Source organism: Rhinatrema bivittatum, chromosome 7 (genome assembly GCF_901001135.1).
Source record: "Rhinatrema bivittatum chromosome 7, aRhiBiv1.1, whole genome shotgun sequence".
Taxonomy (NCBI): domain Eukaryota; kingdom Metazoa; phylum Chordata; class Amphibia; order Gymnophiona; family Rhinatrematidae; genus Rhinatrema; species Rhinatrema bivittatum.
This window is the reverse complement of record NC_042621.1, coordinates 32,726,559-32,746,262: the sequence shown is the minus strand read 5'-3', so window position 1 is coordinate 32,746,262 and position 19,704 is coordinate 32,726,559. Positions and strand designations below refer to the sequence as shown.

The 19,704-nt window shown below is 48.4% G+C and overlaps 1 protein-coding gene across 4 annotated transcripts in view; it reads left to right on the top strand.

Moving 5' to 3' along the window:
- Positions 1-14,751, top strand: part of ZNF276 (zinc finger protein 276) — a 332,393-nt gene extending 317,642 nt beyond the window's left edge. For 3 of the 4 annotated variants that reach the window (XM_029608213.1, XM_029608214.1, XM_029608212.1), the window contains one exon: positions 14,041-14,751. In XM_029608213.1, the coding sequence (XP_029464073.1) occupies positions 14,041-14,323 (283 nt within the window). In that variant the 3' untranslated portion in view covers positions 14,324-14,751. The remainder of the gene's footprint in view (positions 1-14,040) is intronic. The other variant, XR_003857676.1, reaches the window with a different exon arrangement.
- Positions 14,752-19,704: the final 4,953 nt, after the last annotated feature.

The following is a 19,704-nucleotide window of genomic DNA, read 5'->3' as shown; positions in this document are numbered from 1 at the left end:
TCTGAAATTTCATTTTTGAGTTCCTTCAGAACCCTGGGGTGTATATTATCCGGTCCAGGTGATTTACTACTCTTCAGTTTGTCAATCAGGCCTACCACATCTTCTAGGTTCTCTGTGATTTGGTTCAGTCCATCTGAATCATTACCCATGAAAACCTTCTCTGATATGGGTTTCTCCCCCACATCCTCTTCAGTAAACACTGAAACAAAAAAATCATTTAATCTTTCCACGATGGCCTTATCTTCTCTAATTGCCCCTTTAAGCCCTTGATCACCTAACGGTTCAACTGACTCCCTCACAGGATTTCTGCTTCTGATATATTTAAAAAGTTTTTACTGTGAGTTTTTGCCTCTACGGCCAACTTCTTTTCAAATTCTCTCTTAGCCTGTCTTATCAATGTCTTACATTTAACTTGCCAACACTTATGCATTATCCTATTTTCTTCTGTTGGATCCTTCTTCCAATTTTTGAATGAAGATCTTTTGGCTAAAATAGCTTCTTTCACCTCCCCTTTTAACCATGATGGTGATCATTTTGCCTTTTTTACACCTTTCTTAATGTTTGGAATACATTTGGACTGTGCTTCTAGGATGGTATTTTTTAACAATGAAACATGCCTCTTGCACACTTTTTACCTTTGTAGCTGCTGATTTCAGTTTTTTTTCTATTTTTCTCATTTTATCAAAGTTTCCCTTTTGAAAGTTTAGCACGAGAGCCATGGTTTTGCTTACATTCCCCCTTCCAGTCATTAATTCAAATTTGATCATATTATGATCACTATTGCCAAGCGGCCCCACCACCGTTACCTCTCTCACCAAATCCTGTCCTCCACTGAGAATTAGATCTAAAATTTCTCCCTCTCTCCTGAACCGATTTCTCCATAAAGCTGTCATTTATTCCATCCAGGAACTTTATCTCTCTAGCATGTCCCGATGATACATTTACCCAGTCAATATTGGGGTAATTGAAATCTCCCATTATTACCGCACTACCAATTTGATTAGCTTCCCTAATTTCTCTTAGCATTTCACTGTCCGATAGTAAAAGATTTGACCTTGAAGACCGTCTTCCTGGTCGCCATTTGTTCTGCTGTCGGATTTCGGAGATGCAGGGTTGTCGTGTCCGGATCCTTTCCTTAGAGTCTACGAGGATAGTCTCACTACGCATGGTTCCTTCCTTCATCCCCAAGGTAGTATCTGCTTTCCATGTCAATCAGTCGGTGGAGCTGCCAGGGTTTCCGCAGTGGTTTCAGGTTTCCCCCCAGGAGAAGAGAGCTTCATCTTTTGGATGTACGTTGCGCTCTCTTGCGCAATTTTGGAGGTTACCAATGACTTCCGTCGTTCAGATCATTTGTTTTTTTTATTCGGCGGACCTAAGAAGGGTGACAAAGCCTCTAAGACTACAATTTCGCGCTGGATTAAGGAAGCTATTTGCTCGGCCTACGTTGCCTGAGGACATCAGGTTCCTTTTGGTCTGAGAACTCATTTCACTAGGGCTTCTGTTGCCGCAGGAAATCTGCAGGGCAGCGGTTTGGTCTTCCCTTCACACTTACCAAGCATTATCATTTGGACGTTAAGGCGCATGATGAATCGTCCTTCGTTGAGAGTGTTCTGCGCGCGGGTCTTTCAGGTTCCCGCCCAGTGTAGGTTAGTTTGGGTACATTCCACTGGTCTGGACTGATCTGGGTATGTTCAGGGAAGGAAAATTGGTTCTTTCCTAGCATGTAGCAGATGGACTCAGGACCAATGGGTATAGTGTGCTCCTGATAGCAGTTGGAGATGGAGTCAGATTTCAATCTGACGTCAGCACTAGATAAACCCCTGCAGGAAGCTCTGCTCTTCAGTATTTCTCTGTCTCCTTAGCAGTTTGGGACTCTACGCACGCTTGCTCAGCGTTAGGAAATCCAAACCAAAGAAAGAAAATTCCAAGATGAGCCCCGCTCTCCTGCGGTGATACCTAAGGGTCCCTCCCCCAGTCGAGAATTCCTGAGGTGATTTCCGAGATCCCTCAGCGGTAAGCCTCGGTGAGGGAGCAGGTGCAAGACTGAGCGTGGCAGTGAAGGTAATTCCCTCTCCCCCGCAGCCGGAGAACGCCTGGCACGAGACTGGGAAGTGCAGAGACAAGGTAAGGTAGAAAACTTTCTTAAGTCTCCGGTCTCCACGGCTTGGATAGCCGTACAGATCTCCTGTCTGCGTCTGTCCCATCGGGTTGAGCAGCCTCGTCCAGGCTAGACCCCGATCCGGCTCAAGGGTTCTCCCACGTGGGTGCTGGGCGCGCATAGCGCCTCGCTCAACAGCGCTGGGCGCACAACTTTGGCTGCGCACACAGCGGCGCGCGCATCCCCATAAGCGCACATACCGGCCTGCACGCATATCTTCGCAACCTGCACGTGCACCCAGAGCGCATATCTAAGCCTCCTGGTGCGTGCATATAAACGCACAGACCGTGTTTGACCGCCCCTACGCGCACAAACCATGGCACCACCAGCCAAGAAAGCCAAAGCACAAGCCCTCTGTCCAGCCTGCCACATAAGAGCTGTGCAGCATGAAGAGGCTACTGTCCTGTGCCTACAGTGTGAGATGGCTCTGGGAGAACCAGGGCAAGGGCGCCTCCCCCCCCCCCCCCAGCCAGTACAGGAATCCAGATCCACCGATAGTACCCCTGACCTCTCTATCCCCAACTCGGCCCCTCCAGACGGGGCCCTCGGGGAACGTCGCTGGGTTCAATATAGACCCAGGAACCTTTTCCTGGGTGGAATTCTTTAAGGTTCTGCAAACCTTCATCCAGGCGCAATTGGCACCATCGGTGACACAGCCACAGCCTCCACTAGAGGACCCAAACCTTGCAGGCCCCTCCCGGCCTCCCAGAGACGTGCCTCCCCTGGACAAAAGCCTAACCTTAGGGGGACACAGATACCTCGGAGTAAGACCAAGACTCTCTGGAGGAAGGGGAAATCCCTCCAGGAACGGAACCATACCAAACCACGATGCGTTTCTTCTCCAAAAACGAACTACCAGACCTCGTGTCCCAGAGCCTGAAGAAGCTGGCCATCCCTGGCACAAGTACCACAGCGGAGCCAAAGACGAACCCTCTTCTGGTCGGGCTCCATCAGGCCTCACGCCATTTCCCATTGCTGCAAGCCATATAGCAACTGATCGACCTGGAATGGAACGTTCTGGAGGCCAGTTTCAAGGGAGGATGGGCCCTAGAAGCCCTCTATCCACTGGAACCCTCAGCCAAAGAGCTCCTGGTGTTTCCCAAAGTAGATGCCATGGTCTGTACTTTCATAAAGCGCACTACCATTCCAATCGAAGGAGGAGCGGCACTCAAGGATACCCAAGACAGATGTCAGGAATCCATCCCTTAAACAGTCATTTGATGCAGCAGCTATGACACTACAGATCGCTGCCTGCTGTGCCGTGGTGACACACGCATGATTGTTAATGGTCAGCAACACCACCAGCCACGCCCGTCGAAACATTAGAACCAGCAATATCCTTCCTCACGGATATGACCTCCGACCTGGTGCATACTTCAGCCAGGGGCGTCTCATCCATTGTGGCAGCCAGAAGGCAACTCTGGCTCCGAAGCTGGTCAGCCGACGCGACTTCCAAAACAAAACTCATGAGAATGCCGTTTAAAGGAACCCTCCTGTTCGGAAGCGAACTGGAGAAGTTAGCCGACAAATGGGGCGAATCCCCAGTACCTCGGCTACTGGAGGACAAGATCAAGAGAAGCCAGTGCCCCTCTCCCCGAACATCCAGGGGCAGAGGATTACAGCGTTTCAGACTATACTAGAATACATACCAAGCACCTCGCCCCACAGGCTGGGGCCAGTCCTTTCGGAACAAACACAACAAGAGGGTAGCCAACTTGGGTCCAGGCCCCAGCCGCACCCCACAATGAGAATCAATAGACTCATCCACAGGAAGAAGCCATAGGAGGCAGGCTTGCCCGATTCTACCAAAGATGGGTCGAAATGTCAGACAAGTGGGTCCTAACCATCATTCGAGAGGGATGCTTTCTGGACTTCCACAGCATCCCTCCAGACAAATTTGTGAAATCTCCTTGCCATGCCCCCTCCAAGAGGATGGCAGTGGAAACCACACTAGCCAAATTGCTTGCCTTAAAGGCTATAACACCGGTGCCCTCGCACCAACGAAATACTGGACACTATTCCATCTATTTTATCGTCCCCAAGAAATAGGGAACATACCGGCCCATCCTGGACCTCAAATCGGTCAACCGTTACCTGAGGGTACCACACTTCTGCATGGAAACCCTACGCTCGGTCATAAGGGTGGTACAGCCGGGAGAATTTCTGTCCTCCCTGGACCTGTCCGAAGCCTATCTGCACATCCCCGGTCCATCACGATCATCAGCGCTTCCTATGCTTCATGATCCTGGACCATCACTACCAGTTCCGAGCTCTACCCTTCGGGCTAGCTACAGCCCCTCGGACGTTCACCAAAATCATGGTCGTAGTGGCATTGACACTGAGGAAAGAAGGAATCCTCATTCACCCATATCTGGACGATTGGCTGATCAGGGCAAAATCTCCAAAGGAAAGTCATCAGATGACCACCAGAGTCAAGAATCTCCTGGAGAACCTCGGATGGTTCGTCAACGCAACCAAGAGCTGTATGCAGCCTTCCCAATCTCTGGAATACCTGGGAGTCCGGTTCGACAGCCAACAGGACAAGGTCATTCTTCCCCCTACAAGAAGGAGGAAATTGATGGACCAGTTGAGAAAGCTGTTGAATGGTGCTCGCCCCACGGTATGGGACTACCTCCAAGTCCTTGGACTCATGACATCAACCCTAGAAGTTGTACCATGGGCAAGGGCCCACATGCGACCACTATAACGTTCCCTACTGTCACGATGGAACCCGACGTCCCAGGACTACACTGTCCGCCTCCAGTTACCGGCAGAGGTATGGATCCAGCTCCTATGGTGGCTACAAGAAGACCACCTGAGCAGTGGAGTAAGGCTATCCCCACCGACCTGGGTCTTGCTCACCAGGGTGGGGAGCCCACTGTCAGGAACTGATGGCCCAGGGACAATGGGACAAGGAAGAGTCGGGATGGAACATCAACTGTCTGGAAGCCCAGGCAGTCAGACTAGCCTGCCTACGATTCAGTCACAGACTCCTGGGCGAATCTGTCAGAGTCATGTCTGATAACGCCACAACAGTGGCCTACATCAATCGACAGGGAGGAACCAGAAGCCAACAGGTGTCCCTGGAAATAGACCCCCTAATGGCATGGGCAGAAGCAAACCTACAAGGGATCTCGGCCGCCCACAACGCGGTAAAAGACAATGTCGCTGTGGATTACCTCCGCAGGGAAGGTCTAGACCCAGGGGAGTGGAGGCTGTCAACCACAGCCTTCCAGTTAATAATAGACCGCTGGGGAACTCCAGCCATGGATCCTCTGGCAACCCGGTCCAACACCCAAGTTCTTCAGCCGCAGACGAGAACCACAATCCCAGGGGAGCAACGCCCTCGTCCAGATCTGGCCACAGGAAGGCCTGCTGTTCATCTTTCCTCCATGGCCACTACTGGGTGAGATTATCCGCAAGATAGAACACCACAGGGGCTAGTACTTCTAGTGGCCCCGGACTGGCCAAGAAGACCGTGGTACAGAGACATGCGAAGACTTTTAGAGGGGGGAACCCTCTGTGTCTACCTCCACACGGGGACCTACTCCAGCAAGGACCGATCCTCCACGAAGACCCAACTCGATTCTCGCTTACGGTCTGGCCAATGAGAGGACTCGCCTGAAGAAGAGCGGATTCTCGGGGGCAGTGATTGACACCTTGCTTTGAGCACGCAGGTTTTCCCCAGCTCTAACTTACGTACGAATATGGAGAATATTCGCAGCCTCATTTGAAGACCGCGACAGTCAAAATTCCCATGATCCTGGAATTTCTGCAGGATGGCTTGAAGAAGGGGTTGTCTCTCAACTCCATCAAGGTTCAACTGGCCGCACTGGCCTGCTTCAGAGCCAAAGTGGATAGCATCAGCCTATCTTCCCATTCAGACGTCTCCCGCTTCCTGAGAGGGGTCAAGCAAATCAGACCACCGCTAAAGTGGCCGGTACCCCTATGGAACCTCAATCTGGTACTCGAATTCCTAGCAGGAGCTTCTTTTAGATCTTCACGTGGTCTGTACCTACGGCTCCTGACCTTGAAGACTGCATTCCTAGTGGCAATATGCTCAGCCCGTTGCATCTCTGAACTTTAAGCAATATCCTGTCGGAAACCGTTCCTTCACACCGGGATCCATACAGCTACGCACTGTCCCCTCCTTCCTTCCAAAGGTGGTTTTTCATTTCCAGCTAGACCAAACCATCTCGCTAACATCTCCAGACGAGCATAAGGACTCGGAAGACTCACTCCTCCTTCGCTGTCTTAACGGCGGCAGACTGCTAGTCCGCTACCTGGAAAGATCGGAATCCGTACGAAAGATGGACTACCATTTCATCCTTCACAGCGGGAAGAAACAAGGGGAAGCGGCCTCACGGGCAACCATAGCCTGCTGGATCAAAGAAATAATCAAGGCGGCCTACGTAGAGGCTGGCAAGCCTCCACCTCTACAAGTCAAGGCCCATTCCACCAGAGCCCAGGCAGTGTCCTGGGCAGAAACTAAGATGCTGTCATCCGCCGAGATCTGTAGGGCGGCGACATGGTCCTCCATTCACACCTTCTCGAGGTTCTACCACCTGGATGTTCAGGCTCGGGAGGACACAGCATTTGCAAGGGCAGTACTAAGTGGGCCACGCGCAGCCTCCCACCCAGTTCGGGAGCTTTTGTACAACCCATTAGTCTCGAGTCCATCTGCTACACACTAGGAAATGGAGAAATTACTTACCTGATAATTTTGTTTTCCTTAGTGTAGACAAATAGACTCAGTATCTCGCCCACGGCTGCCTCAGAATACGGAAATCTCGGGTGACAATCCTCGAGAGCAAGATAAGCACGGGTAAGCCACGCTCTACCTCTAGTTAGGACATCCATGGTTACCGGGTGTCAGCATTTCTTGGTTGAGTGCACTGGCGGTCTCCAGCTAAAATTCACGGCAACCAGTTAAGTTAATCAAGTTATTCAAACACACATATCCACAACTGCTTTTCAAGGAGAATACTAACGAGCAGAGCTTCCTGCAGGGGTATATGTAGTGCTGACGTCAGATTGAAATCTGACTCAGTCTCCAATTGCTGTCAGGAGCACACTATACCCATTGGTCCTGAGTCCATCTGTCTACAGTAAGGAAAACAAAGTTATCAGGTAAGTAATTTCTCCATTACCTGCTAATTTTCGTTCCTGTAATACCACAGATCAGTCCAGAGGCCCATCCCCTTTTCAGATTCCAAAAGACTGCCTTAAGCTCGAATTATTGACTGAAGTGAGTTTTCCTATTGCAGATGTTTTTGAAGGAGCAGGCTCTGAGATGGTATTCTTGTTTTATTGTTCAGTTCTGGGCAAGTAGGTTGGCTGTTGTGTTTGGGTTCCAACCTCTTCACCTGTTAGTCTAGTTACTTAGTTGTCGTGGGCTTGGGTACAGGCCAATACTGAGGGACTGCAGGTGGCACTCTTGTATATGTAGCAGTGCCCAAAGATTTGCTCTGTGACTCCATCTGCTGGTAGGGATGCACAACCCACTGGTCTGGACTGATCTGTGGTATTACAGGAACGAAAATTAGCAGGTAAGAACCAATTTTCCTTTGCCGAATCTGTTATCTGAGACTCTGAAGATGCTTGGTGTGCCAGGGGGTGACTCTATGGGTGCACAAAAGAAGGATCCCTTTTTGGTCATCCTGTGAAAAGCATCATGTTTCTTTCCATTCCTGAATGCAATTCAAGAATTGATTAACCTTGAATGGAGCACTCCAGAAGCAAACTTTAAAGGGGGACACGCTTTGGCAGGTCTGTACCTCTTGGATCCGATGGCAAGGAAACAGTTGTGTTTCCTGAAGGTGGATGCACTGGTGTGTTCTGTGACCAAGCAGAACCACCATTCTGGTGGAAAGAGGAGCAGCTCTTAAGGATGCTCGGGATAGGGGAATTGAAGCTATCCTTAAGCAGGCCTTTGAAACCATGGCAATGAATTTGTAAACTGCCTCTTGTAGCTCCCTGGTGGCTTGGGTTAGTCTGTCTTCCTCATGAGACTGATGGAACGGGGTTGAATAGCAGAGCAGTGTTGGAACCGGGTGCTGCCGCCTTAGTTGATGCAGGCTGTGACCTTGTTCGCACTGCCACCAGAGGGGTGGCTTCCATTATAGCAGCCAGGCGCCTTGGATGTCAAGCAGCATCTGATACAGTACTTGGAGGTTACTAAACCTCTCAGGAAGTCTGATTGACTGTTAGTGCTCCATGGTGGAGGTAAACAGACGGGCCGATACATTTGTTGTACGATGCAGACTTTCTGATGGTCGTTCGGGCCATAATTTTTCCACATATTGATTATTGCAACAGCCTATATATAGGCTTACCTAAGGTAGTAATTCATTCGATTCAACTTTTATTGAACTCAGCCGCTAGAGTAGTATCTTCATCAAAGCGTTTTGACAGGATTTCTCCTGTGTTATGCAGACTTAATAGGTTACCTGTTCATGAGCGCATAATATTTAAGATAGGTATGATAGTATTCAAGCTTCGTGCATCCGATTCATGTCTGGTTTAATGCGCTCCTACAAATCCATAATCCTGCTAGATCCTTAAGATCTTCACAATTGAATTTATTAGAGATCCCCTCAGTTCGTCAGGCTCGATTTTTTTAATACCAGGGAAACCTCCTTTTCTATAGCGGCACCGACTCAATGGAACCTCATCCCTTTTGATCTCCGTGCTTTGGACCCTGTTTCTAACCTGCTTTGGACGCACAATTTGGACGCGTTAGGCAAACCCGCGATTCAATATCCGGTTTTACGTGTCCTTACTGCTTGCCGAAATGGACGCATATCCGTCTCCGCCCGCCCCATGTATATGATATGTTAATGATCGATTTAGCTATTCCCTCAGATACAGTAACGTGCGCCCAGATTATCGCCGCGTCTTTAACCTGCATATTTACCGCCTACCCTGACCCTGGCGTTAGTGTGGTGTTCAGTCAGCTTCCCGCTGCCTTGAGTGCCTGGCTGGACGTCCAAGCTGCGACTTCGGACGTCCGGCCGGATGTTCATGGACCTTCCCGCTGCCTTGAGCTGTATCTTCGCCTCCTCTGGATCTCCTTCCTTCAACCTTCTCTGCACAAAAGTCATTTAAAACATGTTCCTTTCACTCTAGCGCCAGGCGGGCCAGGTCAGCTGGGAAGGCCCGATCTGGGCCCGCTTGCCCTGCCACCGCAGGCGTAGAATCAGAGTTGGAGGTGCAGCAATCCCTTCTCCATGGCTGCAAATGGAGCGGTGGAGAGTGGAATAACATCGATCTCTTTCGCCAGCCATGACGTGACTCCGCTGACCGAGGTGATAAATGGGGTGAAGAGGACGAAGACTGACTCTGTAAACAGCTGTTACTTCCATTCTAGAGCCTTGAGCACCCGGATGGACGTCCAAGCCGCGACGCTCAAGGCAGCGGGAAGGTCCATGAACGGACACCACGACCTTGGGAGGCTGTCATTTTTTGGGGTTAGTCACAGAGCCTTCAATGGTAACTGAATTGCCAGCATTGGTCAAGACAGTTGGACTCAATGCCCCCTGTTTTTGGACAGTGGTGGCTGCGGATGTGAACCCATCTGGATAGAGAGCTTACTCTCAAGAATTTGCGGCACAGACTCTCAAATTCTTGGGGGAAGTTAGCTAGCCCATCACCGTCAGGAGGCTGGCATGTTTCATCTGCTGCTCTTGGAGTTCGCGCTGTGATTACTCATGATGTCTGATGGTACCCCTTGTCTGGATGATGGTGACCATAGATGTGAGTCAAAATGTGCTGGGAAGCCCACTGTCAGGATCTCCATGCACAGAAGCTCTGGTCCCTCTTGGAAGTGGTTTAGTCCTTCAACCAACTGAATCCCGGATGATTTGGTTAGCCCTTCTGTAATTCTTGACTCGGTTGCACAGGAAGGCAGTGAGAGTATTGTCCGGCATTGCCACAGCAGTAGTGTGTAGAAATCATCAGGTAGGAACTCTGAGTCCATAAGTCTCTTTGGAAATGGATTTGCTTCTACCGTGAGTGGAGAAGAATCTTCTGACCTTGTCAGAATCAGAAAACCAGACAGAGAACCTGCAGGCCAACTATCTCAGTCAGCACTTTCTAGATCCAGGAGACTGGAGTCTGTCAGAGGCAACATTCAACCTCATTGTTGCCAGGTCGGGCTTACTGTTTTCTGGATCTGATGGTGAATTGCGTAGGTACACCGCTTCAGTTGCAGGAGAGATTTGCCATCAGCAGGCATAGATGCTCTGATACAGGAGTGGCTGCAAGGAGAGAATGTGTGGATTTCCTCTTTGGCCAGTGATAGGCAGAGTAATTCAACAGAAGGCGAGATACTTGGGAGTGGTTCTTTTGGTGGTCCTAAGATCACCATGGCCTGATGGATAGAGGAGGTGGTCATGGCTGCGTAGGTGGAGGCTGGTGTGCCTTTTCCAAAGCGAGAGTCTGTCTATAGGGAAACCTACTGTGTTAGGGTCCAGTGGCTCATGAAGATCCAAATAGGATCTCTCTTCAGAGGGCATGTTCAGTGCAGAAGGGATATTATCAGGCGGTAATAGCAACGCTATTGAGAGCACAGAAATTTTCTCCTCCTCTGACTTGGGGGCGTGTATGGAGAATTTTCAAGGATTGGAATTTCTTTAGGGGCACTTGCTAGGTTTTTGGCCCTGAACACCTTGAGAGCACCAGTTGCAGTTTTGTCTTGTTATGGGGGCCAGATTCAAGGTGAATTTTGTCATATCATCTGGCTGTGAGCCATTTTTTAGTGAGGCATCAAGCACATTTGAGTACCAATACGGATTCGGTACCTCTTTGGGTCCTTGCTTTAGCCCTTTTCTTTTTGTCAGGGGATCAAGAGCCATCTCTTATGATTACTCACTTTAGGTTGCAATTTCACACTGTACTTTTCTTTCTTCCTAAGGTGATGTCCAGTTTTTGCATGGATCACTCATTCTCCTTGCCTTCTCCAGTCAAGGAGAAGTATGTGGCAGAATGAACTTCCACATCCCTTGGGTGCATGCAGCTATCTTTGGCATTACATCAAGTTGATAAATAAGTTTCAAACTACAGATCGTCTCTGTTTTCTATGGTGATATTCAAAAAGAGGCAAGAGCCTCTAAGGTCACCATGGCCCGATGGATAGAGGAGGTGGTGATGGCTGCATAGGTGGAGGCTAGTGTGCCTTTTCCAAAGCAGATTTGGGAGCCTTTCACAAGAGCCCAGGCTACATTATGGACAAAGCTTCAGCTAGCATCTCAGTCAGATTTGCTAATTGGAGTCCTTCTTACATAATTTTTCGTAACATTGTCGCAATGTCCGGATGATGAGGGATACTTTTTTTGCCTTGGCAGTGAAGGGGGTGGGCAGCTTTCCACCCTTTGAGGAGCTTTGGTATATCCTGCTCGTAATGGACCGGCCTGACTGGATGAAGAGGAAGGTGAAATTACTACTTAACTGATAATTTCCTTTCCTTTAGAACAGTCAGGCCAGTCCATGCTCCCTATGTTGCCTTATGCCTTTAGGTTCATGGCTGTTGGTTCTGGAAAGGCATATGGGCCCATATCATTCTAAACATACGATTTTGATGTGTGTGTGGGGGGGTATGGTTTCCCTTTACCCGATGACTACCATTCTTTGTTAGTTCTGAAAGATTTAAAAAAAAAAAAAAAAAGTATATATACACACTATAAAATTAACATTAAACCTACTTAGTTGTCAAATATTAAATTTTCCTTTATTCAAACATATTTCATAAAAAAAAATAAATGTTATAACTCCCTAAAATCGCAAATTTCAATCACCATACCATCTTCACTCACATTCACACAGTCCACACATAACCCAAAACCAGGATCGCATCTGGTAGCTAGAAAATCTTCAATAGAGCCATGGATGTACACAGAAGGCACACAATGATACAATGTAATTCACAATGGATATATTGTTTATTCAAAAGTCCCAGTAAAACTTTAACTTTTGTACCTTTCATCCATGAACAAAGGAAATAACGGCTTCCTCTGCTTGTAATCAGTTATCCAGGCTCTAAATGGTTGTCTGGGCTTTCAGTGCGCCATAAACCCCAAATAATATATTCATGCATCTGCTCTAAATGAGCCTGAAACACAATTATCCAGACTTTGCATAATCCATCAGACCCCAACAAAGGCATTTCCTTCACCCTCTCGTCTTCATAAGGGGACAGTATTTAATAAAGGCTGTATCTATGCGTCAGCATGGTTTCATGCACTTTCCATCTGCGTATCCAAAAGAATATTCCAAAACTCTGCTGTTTTAACCATTATCTTTGGGTCTTGTATTGTTTGCATATCGCAGAAGCTTACATCGTCATCACCGCAATGGTTCAGCCAAAGACCTGGTCTCCTGCAGTGATTCTATAGGAACGGGCAGATTTTATGACCCTTCCCACAGCCGTGGAATTGCAGGAAACCAGGGGTCCTGGCTAAGATCATTTGTGACACGTGAATTAATTTTGTCCAAAATTTTTGGAATCTTGCTTCACATGGAGGGAAGATACAGAAGGTTCTTAATAATCTTGAAGTGTTTTATTGAACATAAATGTCTATTTTTCAGGTCCAACGTACACTAGAAAACCACCTGCTCTCTTAGAACTATAAAATAACTGAATTCTTGTATTGAAGTAGAACTGCTGCTCTGATTTCTAACAGTATGAAATAAGGCCACAGACCAATGGGGGTGGGTTCTTACTCTTAAATTAATAAAAAAGATGAGGGCAGTTCCTGAAATTCTGCCTGTTAATCATAACACCTAATTGTCCTGGGATGAAATTCCAAAAATCCCCCCAATGCACTTTTCCTCCCAGAATGAATTCTTAATGGATGGCAGGTTGTCAGGGCTGCTGCTTGTCGAACTTAATTACTGAGGGAGAGAACTATTGAAAAGCACTATGGAATAGCACAGATACCTAGATAAGAGACCTGACTGATCCCTGGTTTCCTGTGAGGCTGTGGGAAAGGCTACAAAATCTTGTTTGTAATTGAAAATTTGGCAAAAAAGTGATTCCTCTGCATTCAGGCAGGCCAGTCCACACAAGTGGGTTATGCACTTCAAGCAGCAGATGGAGCCAGAGATCAACAGACTGGCTAATGTCACCCTCATACAGTACTGCACTGACATCAGCCTGCCAATATTTTCTGTCTAGCAGATGGTGAACTTGCATTTCATACTATGGACTGAGGCTTATATAGGCCAAAACGGTTAAGGCAGAACTCCAGTCCTCGAGGGCCACAAACAGGCCAGGTTTTCAGGATAACCACAATGAATATGCATGAGAGAGTTTTGCATACATTGGAGGCAGAGCATGCAGACCTATCTCATGTATATTCATTGTGGATATCCTGAAAACCTGGCCTGTTTGTGGCCCTCGAGGACCGGAGTTTGCCACCTGTGGGTTAAGGGGTGGCTCCTGAGGTGAAAGCTTTCACTCACTCCCTCCCTCCCTCAGTTGAGAGGATCCTGAGTCAGCGTTCCTGTTTCTTCTTTGTTAGGTAGAAGTGAAGGATGGCAGCAGCTTCTGTGGCGACAGCTTTTGTTTCCTCTTCCATTGAAAATTTGGCAAAAAAAAAAAAAAGCGATTTTTCTGAAAGGAGATACAATGGAAGGGATGGGGTCTCCCTTTCTCGCTGCCATATTTCAGGCATTTATTCTTGAGTCATCGCCATGACTGAACCACTATAATACAGGAATGCTAAATTTAGTAAATTCAGCATACTCTGATAAACTAGTTGCAGAATTCCAAGATCAGGAACCTGCTCTGTGCACTTCATGGCATTGCTTATCATTATTTATTCTGCATTCAATAATTTAAGCATGAATGGGGTGTTAACTACATTTCCTCCTCTGTCTTCCAGATGTGAAGTCTGTGGTTTCCAGTGCAGGCAACGAGCATCTCTCAAATATCACATGACCAAACACAAGGCTGAGGCAGAACTGGAGTTTGCCTGTGATCAGTGTGGAAAACGTTTTGAAAAGGCACACAACCTGAATGTTCATATGTCTATGGTACATCCACTGATACACATTCTGGAGAAGCCTCCCAGGGATGTACAAACTATCCTACAGGAGAATGCCTCTGGGACTGCAGAAGGCCAGGCTGTGAAACCAGAACAGCTGTCACAGCATGAGCCCAGCTAGAGGCTACAATTTCTGGGCCCCCCCCTAAATTAGGAGGGGAGTGTTTAATATGCATTTTATAATATCTCCAACATACCTCTGTGGAAATCGCTTCAGCTTACTTCCAGGATATCACTTATCTCTGCGTGCCTGAAAGTAAACTGGGCAGCACTGTATGACATGGTATCAAGGAACTAGACCCACAATTGGCCTGAGCATGTGACTGAAGATGATAGGTTTCATCCCTGATCATGTGTTTGTGCAAACTGCAAGCCTCACATGCAGCTTCTTCTCTTTAGAAAACCAACAACAGAGCTGGGACAGTCGTTACAGTTTTCCTGACTATTTCCTAATAGTCACGAAGAAGGAAACATCTCCTTTGGAATAATTCACTTTTTATTGTAAGAAAAGCTTCACTGTTCTGCGTGTAATAAATTATTTACAGTGTTTGGGTTGGTATTTTTAGGCAGCCTTTGACTATTCTGTTTAGATCATGGATATTTATGCCTGATGAGTAACAGATACAGTATATTCCTGAACATACCCAGATCAGTCCATACCAATGGGTTTTACATCCCATCAGCAGATGGAGTCAGAGAACAAAACTTTGAGGCACTGCTACATAACTGAGTGCCACCTATAGTCCCTCAGTATTTCTCTGACTCCAGCAGATGGTAGAGGTGCAAACTTGGTCTAGTTGGTAGTAAAACAAAAAAAAAAAAAAAGTGTTAAGTGGTGGAAGCGCCCTGAGATGTTAAGCACCTTCGTGGGCCATCTTTCAGGTGGAGCCGGTGAGCTGACTGGGTTTTGTCCACAGCGTACTGGAAGGTCTGATAGCCAGGGGATCTGGCTCCCTCAAACCTTCCCACTCGGCCACCTCTGCTGTCAGGAAAGTACAGGGAGATTCACTCGAAAGAGGCCTCTTTACCTTTCCTAGTTTTGGCGGGCCGAGGAGGCCGGCTCCTGAGAGCTTCAGCAGGGGCTGGTTTTCACGTAGCTGCTGTCCCAAGTGCTGGGTTTTGTGCGTCATGCTTTTCCAGCGCCTCATGTGCGGCCTAGCGGGTTGTGTGGTGCCTAGAGAGTCTTAAAGGCGCCGAAAAAGAAGATGGCTGCGTGCTGCGCTTGTGGCACGTCTGTGGCGTGCCTGGATGCCTGATCCCTCTCTGCCTGGAGTACAGATCGGGGCAGGAGGGCTCCTTGGCGGGGGGCTGTAGAGGGAAGGGAGGATGACCAGGAGGTCAAGGCGTGATTTCCCTCCTTCTTTACCCTGGTGGGACAGGGACCTCTAATGGGGAGGGGGATTCGATAGTCCCCCAGGCTTGGGGGAAGATGATTTGGGGGATTTTTCCCCAGAATTTGTTCTCCTTTTAAACAAAGCCTACCTAGCAAGGAGAGGCTCAGGAGGAAAACAGACTGCGTAGTGGCTGTGGTGCCCTGCGGGTAAGAAGCCCAAAATGACCTCACAGGGGGCTGGTGATATTCTACGGTGCTGGGGTTACGTCAAGCAGGTGGTGACAGCTCTCCCAGGGATGGTGAGGATTCAGATTAGTTACAGGAGGACCTTCTCGATCACCACGGGACGGACCCGGATGTGACACCGATCCCAGATGTGGATGGCTCCAAGGATGACCCTGATCCAAAGGAGTTTCCAGTACCTGAAGGGGATGACCTACGTTTGTTCAGATCGGAAGAGCTGTGGCCTCAGGTTCTGGAGGAATTAGGCATGAAGGTCAATCAAGAGGAGTTGGATAATGAAGGGGTTCATCCGGTCCTGGACGGGCTGAGAGGACCCACAAGTGCCTTTCCTTTGCCAAAGATGATCCAGAAGTTGGTGAACCAGCAATGGGACTTCGCAGACGAGGGTCTGAAGGTGGGCAGAACGATGGCTAAGCTTTATCCCTTGATGGAAGAAGTCCTTGACCTGCTGAAGGTTCCGAAGGTGGACGCGGCAATATCGGCTGTTACCAAAAGGACAATTAGAGTGGTGGGGGCTGCCGCCCTGAAGGATGTACAGGATCACAAGCTGGAGGTGCAGCTCAAATGGATGTTTGAGATCTCTGCGTTGAGTCTGCGAGCAGCTATCTGTGCCAGTTTGATGCACAGGGCCTGTCTGTGTTGGGTTCAGAAGACTCCAGAGCTTGCAGTCAGGAGAAGGCGGTTCCTTACAGGCAGCCCACCTGGAAGCTGGGATCGCCTATGTGGTAGATGCAGCAGATGTACTGTATGACTTGGTGTGTACATTGGCTCGAAGCAAGTTTTCTTCTGTGGATGCACAATTGGTTGGCGGATTTGTCATCCAAGGTCCAGCTCTGTAATCTCCCTTTCAGGGGGAAGCTTTTGTTCAGAGAGGACTTGGATCAGTTGATGAAGGTGTTGGGGGAGTCAAAGGGGAACAGGTTGCCGGAGGACAGGAGACCCAGTAAGAAGGTTTTTCAAGCTTGGGTCAGTTTTCAGGGATCTCGTAGGTGCCAATCCAGCAAGTCCTCTTCTGGCTCTGCTGCGAAGCAGGGTGGTGGGCACCAGCAGTTCTTTCATGGAGCCCGCAGGTCGGCCAGAGAGGGGAAAGGAGGCGGAAAGTCAAAACAATGAAGCCAGGGTTCCCTACTCCTGCATAGAAGCTGTAGGAGGCAGATAGATTATTTATTTATTTATTTATTTATTTAGGGTTTTTATATACCGCCTTTCTTGATATATATATATATCAAATCAAGTCGGTTTCCATATAACACAACTGTCGCCGGGGCGTTACATTGAACAATAAACATAGTATTGAACTGACGCCAGTGGCGTTACATTGAACAATAAACATAGTATTGAACAGGGAACGTGTATCTTTACATTAAACAGTCAACAGAATATTGAACAAAAAATATCCAGCTTTTACGAATGAGAAAGGATTACCTTGGACCTGGGTGCTGGAGGTAATAAGAGAGGGCTAAGCTCTAGAGTTTTCATGCCCGGTAAGGGAGGCCTTTGTGGAGTCACAAGTGGTCTCCTGCAACAAACAGAGGCAGTGTGGGGAACACTGTTGGCGGAATAAGGACAGGGAAGGTATCAGTTTACTTCATGGTTCCCAAAAAGGAGGGCTCCTTTCATCCCATTCTCAATTTGCAGAAGGTAAACCGGTCCTTTCAGGTCCTACGGTTTCACATGGAGAGACTGCGCACCGTAGTAGTGGCGGTACGCAAGGGAGAGTTCTTGACTTCGCTAGATCTCACAGAGGTGTACCTGCATATTCCCATTCGGAAAAAACATCAGCAGTTTCTTTGTTTCACAGTGTTGGGCCAGCATTTTCAGTTCCGGGCCCTTCCTTTTGGTCTGGCGATGGCACCAAGCACATTTACCAAAGATGGTGGTGGTGGCAGCAGCCCTTCGCAAGGAAGGAATTTTGGTAAATCGTACCTAGACAATTGGCTCATTCGAGCGAAGTCAAAGGAGGAGTACAAGAGGTTTCTCCAACGGGTGATGATCACCTTCTGGTCGCTTGGTTGGGTCATAAATGTGCAGAAGAGTCATTTGGAGCAGACACAATCCTTGGTGTACCTGGGAGCCTGTTTCGACATGCAGAAGGGCAGAGTCTTCCTAGCAGTGGACTGGGTGGTGAAGTTGCAATCCCAGGTGAAGAGTCTCCTTTGGCTGGCGGTGCCGACAGTGTGGGCCCATTTGCAAGTTCCAGGGTCCATGGTTTTCACATTGGACTTCGTTCCCTGGGCATTTGCATGCATGAAGCCTTTGCAGTGCCTGCTATTGTCCAGGTGGAGTCCTTTGTCAGAGGAGTATCATCTTCCCTTGCCTCTGCTTCGAGAATCCAGGTCCAGTCTCTCGTGTTTGCTGTCTCGTCTCAGTTTAGAGAAGGGGATGGACCTGGAACCTCTGGACTGGGTGGTGGTTTCCATGGATGCAAGCTCAGGTTTGGGGGCAGTGTGCTTGGGCCGGTCGGCGCAAGGCCTTTGGCTACCAGGAAAAAATCCTATTCCATCAATCGCCTCGAGATAAGGGCGGTCCGTCGAGCCCCGGAGGTCTTCCTGCCCCAGTAAGGGGGCGGATGGTTCAGGTGTTCTCACACAATGTGACAGCGGTGGTGTATATCAGTCAGTGGGGTAGCATGAAGAGTCATGCCGTGGTGCTGGAAGCTCGGAGGTTATTTGCTTGGGTGGAGGCCATCTCTAAGGTGTAGCAGGGGTAGACAATGTGCAGGCGGATATCCTCAGCAGCTGGATCCAGGGGAGTGGAAGTTGTCCCCCAAGGCGTGGAAGTACATCTGCGCAGGTGGGGCGTTCCCCAGTTGCATCTGATGGCGATGCGAGTAAACTCAGACAGATTTTTCAGTCGAAGAAAGGAAGTCTGGTGGGCCTTGATGCTCTGATGTGCCCTTGGTCAACAGGAGTCCTTCAGTATGTGTTTCCCCTATGGCCCCTCATTGGTCAGGTCCACAGGCGCATAGAAACACATCCCGGGAGTGTGAATCTGGTGGCGCCAAAGTGGCTGCGGTGACCATGGTTCGCAGATCTGGTCCAGCTTGCAGTAGAAGGTCCCCTCAAGCTAGCTCATCTTCCAGGGTTACTGTGTCAGGGGCCCATATTTTCAGATTGGGAGGATCACTTCTGTCTCGCGGCCTGGCTTTTGAGAGGCAGAGGCTGCGCTTTAAGGGTTACTCTGAGCAGGTCATTTCCATGCTTCTTCAAGCTCGAAGACTGGCTATATCCATGGCATATGTTAGGGTCTAAAAAATGTTTGAAGTGTGGTGTCTTCAGGGTCAGCTGGATCCCCTGGTGGTGGATGTTTCGCATATTTTAGAGTTCCTGCAGCAGGGGTTGTCCAAGGGTTTAGCATACAACTCGCTTTTCATGCAGGTGGCTGCTTTGGGTGCGCTCAAGGGCAAGTATCATGGTCGGACTCTTGCTGCTTATCTGGATATAATCAGGTTCCTCAAGGGGGTAAAGCATTTGCAAAACACTTGTCCGGATTGGAGTCTGAACTTGGTTCTTTGAGTCCTGTGTGGAGTACCGTTTGAGCCTTTGAGTAGAATGACCCTGAAGGATTTCATGCTGAAGACTGTGCTTCTGGTGACCATTTGCTCTGCTAGGAGGATTAAGAACATAAGAGCATCCTGTTTCCAAAAGTGGCCAACCCAGTCCATAAGAACCTGGCAAGTACCCCAAAACTAAGTCTATTCCATGTTACCGTTGCTAATAATAGCGGTGGTTATTATATAAGTCAACTTAATTAATAACAGGTAATGGACTTCTCGTCCAAGAACTTCCAATCCTTTTTTAAACACAGCTATACTAACTGCACTAACCACATCCTCTGGCAACAAATTCCAGAGTTTAATTGTGCGTTGAATGAAAAAGAACTTTCTCCGATTAGTTTTAAATGTGCCACATGCTAACTTCATGGAG